Genomic DNA, 9151 nt, shown 5'->3' on the forward strand with positions numbered 1-9151 from the left:
AATTTCTTTATTTGGTACAGGGTCTCGCTACACAGCTCAGACTCGTAGTGATCCTCCTGTCTCAGTCTCTGCAGAGCTGGGATTACAGGGCTGTACCACCATGCCTGACTTTGGTGGCTGCTACAGCACAGCGTGGTGAGGCACCAGCATTTGGTACTGGGGATTGAACCCAGGTACTTGCGCTTGCCAGGTAGGCACTTAGACCGCTGAGCTATCTCCCCAGCCCTTCCATATCTTGTTTTAGGACAGTATGCTTCTGCTACATTGCGTGGCCTGGCTTCACACCTGTAATTTTCTGCCTCAGCCTCTGCAGGAGCTGGGGTTCCACAAATGTGTCACTGTGCCTGGCTTCTTTCATTTTTTCTTTTCTTTTCTTTTTTTTTTTTTTTTTTTTTTTTTTTTTTTGTGGAACCGGGGATTGAGCTCAGGCCCTTACACTTGCCAGGGAAGCGCTTATTCTGCTAAGCCATCTCTCCAGCCCCATCCTCTGGCATTTCTGCCTTGTGTCCATTACAGTGCTGAAGCTCAGATACGAAGATCCCCCAAAAATCCAGATATTAAGCCTGTGGCCCCTAGCGCGGTGCTATGGGGTGAGAGCCTTTAGGAGGCGTCCCCTTGAAGGGGACTGTGGGACCTCGGCTGCTCTCTCCTTTTGCTTCACGGGGCAGGCAGCTTGCTGCGCCCCTCCTCCTGCCCCCGCTCTCTGGCTCACCTTCCAGAGGCCCCAGCCAGTGGGTGTGTCCTAGCTTGGGCTTGAACCTCCAAAGCTAGGAGACGAAATGTAGCTTTTCTCTTCATAAGTTACTTAACTCGGGTATTTTGTTAGAGAGCTAGAGAGCTGACAGTATTTAAACCTTTTCTATAATGTTTCCATGTTCTTGAATTCACATATTTTTTCTTTTGGTCTTTTTCGCTTTGCTTTTCAGTGTCCTGAAAAGCGTTCCTTAAGCTCAGAGATTCGTGTCTGTGTAGAGGCCACTAATAGGTTAATCGAAGACGCGCGTCGTTCCTTTGCAGTGGCTTTGCCTGTCGCGTTTCTCTTGCTTAGCGTTTCCGCCTGTCTGCCTTCCTACCTTTGCAATGCTGTCTTCTTCATCTGTCAGAGCTTTTAGTGCAGTCGTAGTTGTTTGACACCCTGGCCTGGCAGTTCCAGGACCTCCGCTGTCTGAACCTATTTCCATGGCTACCTCTGTCTCTTCGGATTGATTGTGTTTTCCACCTTTCGGTTGCCTTTTTTCACCTCGGTAACTGGACATGATGTAGTAGGAGCTGCTCTACACAGGGCTTCAGCAAAACCGTGGTAAGATGGGAGGAGAAGGGCGTGTCCCTCCATCCTCTGAGCAGGGCTCGGCGTCCTCCGCAGCCTGGGCCTCTGGGTGTGCGCTCCGTACACGCTTTTCAGTCTGCCCAGCAGATGGCTACCAGGGCCTGGAGTTGGGACTTCCCTTCTCCCAGTTTAGTTAGGCTTTGGTTAAATCCTTTCTCCTGAGGGCTGAAGAGTCCTCCGGCTTATGTCAAAAGTGTGAAGGGATTTTTCTCTAATCTTCACTCCAAGAACACGGGTGGCTGCCCTGCAGTTTTCAGCTTTCGGTTTTGTCCACGCTGCGGGAATCTGGGCATCCACTAATTGCATTTTGGGCCTCGGTACCCAGCACTGGTTCCCATAGAGGTTCCTGCTTCAGTCTCCGCTCTGGGAATTGTGACTCTCCTTATTTTTCTGCCTCTCCAGTTTTAGGGGCTGGAGCTCCCTTTTCTTGTGGACTATGAAAGCTTGGTGATTTTTCAGTCAGTTGGGCTTTTTACTTGCTCTAGGTTGGAGTGGAGACTTCCGAGCTTCCCACACGCTGAACTGGAAAGCCTACTGTCTTTGAAACGCGGTGTGTACTACGGGCTGGCTATGGTTTGTGTCCCCCAAAGGTCACGCTTTTCATTTTAATTTAACTTTTGCTGCTATGGTTTGGGTGAGTGTCTCTCACAGGTCAGCGTGTCATGGTTTGGACCCCAGGGTGGTGTTATTGGGAGGTGGTGGAGGCTTTAGCAGGTGGCACCTAGATGGAGGTCCTAGGGTCATGGAGGTCATGTTGAGGAGCACCGTGGGGTCCCAGGCTGGCTCTAGACGTTTTCTCCACCTCATGTTCTTACCATAATGTGCTTGCCAGAGGCCCAAGGTAATGGGCCCACTCAGTCTTGGACCAGAATCTCTATGAGACAACCTTTTTAAAACACAGTAATTGCCTCTGGCATTTCGTTACAGTGTTTGAAGGCTGACTAACATACTCGTTGTGAACTGTGTTAAAAAGATAGAGGCAGTCTGACTCTGATTAAGGTGGTGCTTTGGGGATACAATTAAGATTAAATGAAGTCATCATGACTGAGTGAATCCTGGTGGTTTATAAGAGGAGGGGTGAGAAATCAGAGCACAGACGTGTGTCTCCCTGTCTCTTGCCATGTGATGCTACATCCCACTTCAGGCCTCTGCCCAGACAAAGGCCGTCATGTGGGCCCTTGGACATACACAACAGAGCGGTGCACTAAATAACCCTCTCAGGCTTTTTTGGTTGTTGTTGCGTGGGCCATCATTACCCCTGTGGCTCCAAATTTCTTTCCTTTATAAAGTTGCCCAGTTTTGATTAAAACTCTGCATTCAGTGTTAAATCAGGAGATATTTTATACTCTCTATTTTGGGGGGCACTGAGTATTTAGGGTGTACTTGGCACTTATAGCATACATGGGTTACAACTAGCTGCCTTCTCACTGCCGGATTTGGCTTGTGGCTCCGACACTGGAGAGAGTACTTCTGCTCCGTAGCCTGTTTGCCTGGGGATTGGGTGGTTGGCTGTTGCCTTGGGCACAAGCCTTTCCACCTGAGGTGAACTAGCTTCTCCAAAGTAGTGGGCGATCCAAGTGCCCTGTAGAGTTTTCTCTACTTACCCTAGATCTTGACTCAGCAAATATTTAAAAAAACACACGGGATTCACTATATGCTTTTTTTTTTTTTTAATTTGTGGAACCAGGGATTAGAACTCAGGCCCCTGTGCTAGCCAGGCAAGCACTTACTCCACTGAGCCATCTCTCCGGCCCCTACTATATGTTTATTAACCTTGAATAATAAAGACATTCTTTGTTATCCCAGAGTTATTTAATATTTAAAATAGGGTCATCTCCTCCAAGATCCTGAATCTTTTCTTTTTGCTATTAAACTTAATCTACATTAGTAAATTTGGGTGTAGAACTTCCTCAGGCTTCTTGCTATTTCTGTGTGTCCATTTGGCCTCTGTAGCGTCTTCATTTTGTCACCAACAACAGGTGGATTAGCACCCTCGGCCCAGGACAGCCAAGACTTCCCAACTGTCTGGTGTTCTGATTTAGTGCCTGCCTGCTTAAAGAAGTGAACCAAAGGTCAGTCTCAGACTCATGTCACACACAGGCCTCCTACTTCCCTTGGGACAGAGAAAGTGAGTGTCTTCCTGCCTCGCACCTCAAGCCTACATGACTAATGTTGTGTGGGGGTGCAGCGGGAGTGTTTCTCACCTGGGATTGCTGGTGCTTGTGGAAGAACTCGGTCATGTTGAAGTCGTCCAGGTTGACGAGAAGGTCTCGCTTACACATCTCACAGGTCTTCACGGCACTTAGGTCTGCTCCTTGAATTAAACAAAGAATTATATGTGAGAATAGATCTGAAGTGTTCTCACCATGCCTACACACACACACACACACACACACACACACTCACACACATACACACTCACATGCACACACAGGGAATTGTATGTACAGATACCCCGAGTTCTGTTTGTGTTGGCACTTTGGACAGGTGGCATTCTGAGACTCAATGTGAGTGTGCTGTGAATTTTGAGCTTCGGTGACCTTCACTTAGAGTCTGTAGAAAATGGCCTTGAATCTGCAATCTGAAAATCTTTCCTTTGTAGTCATTCATTATGCGAGCTTCATGTAAGTGAAATCCCATGACTTTTAAAGAACAAGTCTTGTTTCTACTGAAACATGAACGTAATGGTTCATACAACTGGAATTGTTACATGGAAGGTAAGAGCCTACAACCCAAGTCTTAGAAAAAGAGTAAATGCTGGGCCTATTCTTTTTCTTTGTTTTAGACCTAACATAGATCCAGGTCAATAAATTCATAAGGATACGCTATCTTCAGTGAAGGGCTTAAAAATCTCCATTTACTCCCACCCAGGTGCCATGTCCCCCTGAGAAAGGTTACCGTAATATCTAGGGCCAGCACTTAAGCCCGGGAAGAGAGGCTCGAGAAGGCTTCCTGGGTTGCTGCTTTTATAAAAACCTGCATTTCTCTTTCTTTCTTTCTTTTGGTATTTTTAGGGAAGGGTCTACAGGGTGTTCAGGATCTCACTGCTAGATGGGACTCGTAGAGCTCTGCCTGTTTACAGCCTCCCAAGAGCTGGGATTACAGGCGTGTGCCACCACGCCCAGTCTCAAGGGCGGGGCCGGCACGGCAGGTTCGAACCCCCAGCTCCTGCGCCTGCTTGCAGGAGCTTTAATCCACTGAGCCATTTGGCCGGCCAAAACCTGCATTTCAGAGCAGCGCTTTTTCTGCTCTTACTGCTCCGCAGTGCAAGGACAGGAGCTGCAGGGCTGTGGCTGCTCCGCCTCAGCCGCTCACTGTACACTTTCCTCTAGGGCAGTTGCTGCATTTTGGCTGATGTTTACTTTATGATTAGAGAACTTAGCAGTTATTGCATCTATTTAGTAATTAGGGCCTGTGTAGGTTTACACTCCAGCCCTATTTCCCCATTGGAGACATAAAGAAAAAGTAAATAACAGAGACTTTTAAAAGACAAGGATGAGTATTAATTCCTTATCTGCATTTTTTTTCCCCCAGAACCGGGATTGAACTCAGGCCCTTGCGTTTGCCAGGCAAGAGCTTATTCCACTGAGCCATCTCCCCGGCCCCTTTATCTGTACTTTGTTTGCCTGATGTTTCTTTTTTAGCATCATTCAGCAATGTTTTTGGTTCCTGAACGTCTTGTGTGTCTTCCAACATAATTCTGCTGAACATACTTGTACTAGCACAGGCCTTTAACCTCATTTGCACGACACATTTCATGGATTCTTTCTTTATTCTTTGCAAGATGTTTTGTTGGACCAAATTTCTAAGATAAAACCTTGTACGGCAGAGGTATTAGGGACTAAAGTCCACTTTTTTGTTTTGTTTTGCAGGCAGTTATTGCTTGCTACAAAGATCACATTTAGGCATCTCGGGATTAAGCCTACACTTCTCACGCTAGGCAAAGATGTGGACATGGAAGCAGAGCTTGGAGGACAGGACAGGGGTGCCAGGTGCTCATTCTCTGAGTCCATGGGGTGAAGCTCCAGGGCTTGCAGGTGGCCTGCAATAGTGACAGTGTGGTCACAGAAACAGGAGTTGGTCGCGCAGTACGATTTGCAGAGAGGCACGCCTGACAAGCAGCAGTTATTTTCTAATTGAATTGCTTGCATTGGTGCCTTCTTTTTCTTGTTAAAGTTGTGTGCATCGCTGGGCCCATGTTTTAAAGGAAGCTCTTCTCTGCCAAGAAAACTACAGCTGATCTACCAGCGCGGCTATATTTAGGCTCTAACTTCCCCGGGGAGCTGGGAAGGAGCTTCACACCCAGTTATAAGATCAAGCTGACAAAATCAGCACATGGAGATCTCTCCATCTCGTGTAGGTCTGCAAAACCAGATCAACATTCTTATCCCGCTGCAGGGGCTTTGCTTGGTTTCCTAGGTGACACCCATCCTCCTCCCCCCAAATATAAGTAGAACTGTGTGGGTGGGGGGTCTCTCACCGCCCGGTTTCTACCAAGGCCTACTGGGGCTCGAGGCTACTGCACACTGGGTGGGGCTCAACCCTGCCTTGCCTCCTTCTTCCCGGGAGGTGACCTTCGGTCTCTGCTCAGGCCTCAGGAAGGAGCAGCAGTCACTTGCACGCATTTCCAGGCTTCCTCTCTCGGACTGACACATTCCTGTCCTCCCCACAGTCTGAAGGCAGCATTTCTGCAGAAGAATCCTGAGCCACTGACAAGCTTCGGAGGCCCACCCTGCGGCGCCTCAGATTAATTACACGTCGTCAGCGTCGCAGCCTTTGCCGCTCTTCCTTCCCCACCTACCTGATGTTATTTTCGTTTTCAGCCACTTCTCCAAGCACTCTCGGTGAACAAGTCGAAGGCTTCCCACGCAGCTGCAAGGCTCCAGGAGGGGGTTGGCCGGGGAACCCCCGGCTATTTGACAGATGCGGCACACGTCTCCCTCCTCCTCTGAGTCCTCCTCCAGGAGACTAAATGGAAAACAAGCGGTCGTGACCAAGAGTCTCCACTGTGCAGTTTCTGCAAATACACTGTTTTTCAGGACGTTGGTGGGAGATGAGGGCGCTGTGCTCCCAGGCCTTCCTGCTGGGGCGCCTGGGGCTCACCCACTTCTTCCTGGGATGGAGGGGCATAGGGAAGAATTCTTCCACGGGGAGTCATTGACAATCAGTGCCTGAGTTCAGGCTACTCTCGTTTCTATGTGTGTGAGCTGACTCGATGAATCGAGAGCGGGGCCTGGATGTGGGGGCACGCTTACAATCTCAGCCCTACAGGAGGCTGAGGCCAGAGGATTGCAAGTTGGGGCGTGCTGGGCCACTGAGCCTTAGTACTTTGAATGGGTGAACGACAAATAGATTAACAAATAGACATAAACTTAAATAGATATAACAAATAGATATAAATACATTAAAAATAGATATAAACATAAACAAATAGATATAAACTTAAGTTTTAAAAGGACTGAGGGTGTAGCTCAGTGTGAAGGCAGAGGTTGGTGAGCTGGTGTGTTGGTGGCCGTGTGCTCAGGGCCCTGCGCTCCAGGCCTGTCCCTTTACTCTCCCAAGACTCGGCTTCCTCTGTGCATGCCGTGAGACATGGCTTGTGGTGGCATCCACACTGTATTTGCACAGGGCTGTGGGCAGCCGGGTGCAGGGCGATGGCGCGCCTGTGTGCAAGCTGTCTGTGCACTGGAGCCTGGCGAGGCTCGTGCCCACGGCCTCCGTCGGTGCGGGGCAGGTGCACCACACACCGACTGTGAGCTCTCGGCAGAGGCACAGCCCTTGCCAACAGCTGAGGTCCACATTCCGGAGCACAAGTACTGGGCTGCGATCAGGGCGGACTCAGTGGGATGTAAGCAGGAATGTGGGTGGCAAGCGCGGCAAGCGCAGCGTGGCTGGCCGGTGCGCTGGTCGCGGGGTTTTGAGACGCTGCCAGCCTGGCTTTTTTAGACTCCTCACAGGGCTGGGGGCTGTCTGCTCAAGGAAAGGAGACGGCTGGAGACAAACGCAAAGCAGAGGGCAAACCGGGCACTGCTGTGGATCTAGAAACGTGTGCTGGGCTGCCCCAAAGGGCAAACACCATGAAGAGAAGCAGGGTTGTAATCTTCCCTTAGGGCTAGATGGAGTAAGTGCGAATATTCTTAGTACTGAGATTTTAATTCATTTCAAGATAATGTTCACTGTTTTCATAAATAGTCTAGAGGGCCTGGGAGATAGCTCAGAGGCATGAGCACCTGCCTCACAAGCACAAGGTCCCAAGTTTGATCTCTTGTACCACTAAATAAATAAATAAATAAATAAAAACGCACATAAATAGTCTAGAAGAACAAGTATACTGTGAAGTAAATGCCTCCGTGGACGAAGATGAACTGTAGGGAAACCTGAAAATAGCTAAGAAAATTGCAGAACTTTAGGGAAGGACAAGACAGCCTTTGGAAACAAGTGCTCTAGATCAGTGGTTTTCAGATGAAAATGAAGACCGTGGGGTTCGCCTGCAGGCACATTCAAGACAGATGCTGGGCTCTGGCCCTGGGCATCCTGGTCCGGGTCTGAAGACCACTGTCCTAAGCAGTGCAGTCTGGGCTCTGCCCTAAGTGGTCTGTAGTTTGTGGATGCCTGGCTCACAACTCCACCTTCTCTCTTGTTTTCTTTCTTTTGGTGGAATCGGGGATTGAACTCAGGCCCTTGCACTTGCCAGGGAAGCTCTTATTCCACTGAGCCATCTCCCCAGCCCCAGAAAAGAATAAAGTATGAAAGATGTTAATACCAAGGGCTGATCAGGTAGCTCAGCAGACTAAAACTCCTGCTTAGGACAGTGGCTGGGGTTAGATCCCCAGTGTGCTGTGCCAGCCTCGCTCCCGGGGTGCGCTGAGATGGCTGATGCAACTGGGCATAGTGGTGCATGCCTGTAATCCCAGTGCCTTGGAAGGCTGTAAATAGGAGGATCACTGCAAGTCCAAGCTACATGGTAAGATCCTGTAGACTCTGTCCTAAATACATTTTTTTAAAAAAAGATGTTAATATCAAGTTTGTTGTTTTTGTTTTTGTTTTTTGTGGTACCAGAAATTGAACTCAGTACCTTGCACTTAATATGAAGTTTTTAAAGCAAATATGCAAACATATATATATATATATATATGCTTTACATAAGTTATATCTGGCTAGGGAGATAGCTCAGTGGCATAAGCTCGTGCCTGGCAAGCGCAAGGTGCTGAGATTGATCCTCAGTACAAAAAAAAAAAAAAAAAAATTGTTCTACATAAGCTATATCTATATGTCCATATACTAATCTATATCTCTGCAGCACATTTGTAAATATTGAAGATGTATTGGGGCACAAAAATACAGATCACATCTTCTGAGATCACAATGTGATTTTTTTGCCCATCCTAATTTAAATAAAAGATAAGAGTAGAATTATATAAAATATTTTTAAAAATCCACAGATCTATAGCCCATAAAAGTGAACGTTCGTAGACAGACTGAGAGGGACATCTTATGCCAAAGAAGGCTTTCCCACCAGTACAGGAAGGATAAGTGATTGTGGGCCAGCTGACCAAGGGACATTAGACCCTCACCTACACCATATGCCAAAATACATTCCATATAATACAGGCAGCTACTGTGTGTTACAGGTGTACCGTGGGGTAGGCACCCTATAACACACATAAATATTTAAAACATGATTTAATTTTCATGCTCTTTGAAGAATGAATAGGTACGTATTTTTCTGAATAGATTTCTAGAAATGAAAGAACTCAACCCAAATCATAGTGAATAGTTGATAGAATCAGGAATTAGATCATAAGAAAATAAAGCCCATATTTT

General features: G+C 47.7%; 1 protein-coding gene across 3 annotated transcripts in view; it reads right to left on the minus strand.

The window, feature by feature from the left end:
* March10 (membrane associated ring-CH-type finger 10) overlaps nucleotides 1-9151 on the minus strand; it is a 102213-nt gene that overhangs the window by 20091 nt on the left and 72971 nt on the right. For all 3 annotated transcript variants that reach the window (XM_023714178.1, XM_023714177.1, XM_023714176.1), the window contains exons 7-8: nucleotides 6129-6295; nucleotides 3532-3641 (exon numbers count right to left, since the gene is read on the minus strand). In XM_023714178.1, coding sequence (XP_023569946.1) covers nucleotides 3532-3641; nucleotides 6129-6295 — 277 coding nt within the window. The remainder of the gene's footprint in view (nucleotides 1-3531; nucleotides 3642-6128; nucleotides 6296-9151) is intronic.

The sequence above is a fragment of the Octodon degus genome, unplaced genomic scaffold (assembly GCF_000260255.1).
Source record: "Octodon degus isolate 3935 unplaced genomic scaffold, OctDeg1.0 scaffold00033, whole genome shotgun sequence".
In the NCBI taxonomy this organism is placed as follows: domain Eukaryota; kingdom Metazoa; phylum Chordata; class Mammalia; order Rodentia; family Octodontidae; genus Octodon; species Octodon degus.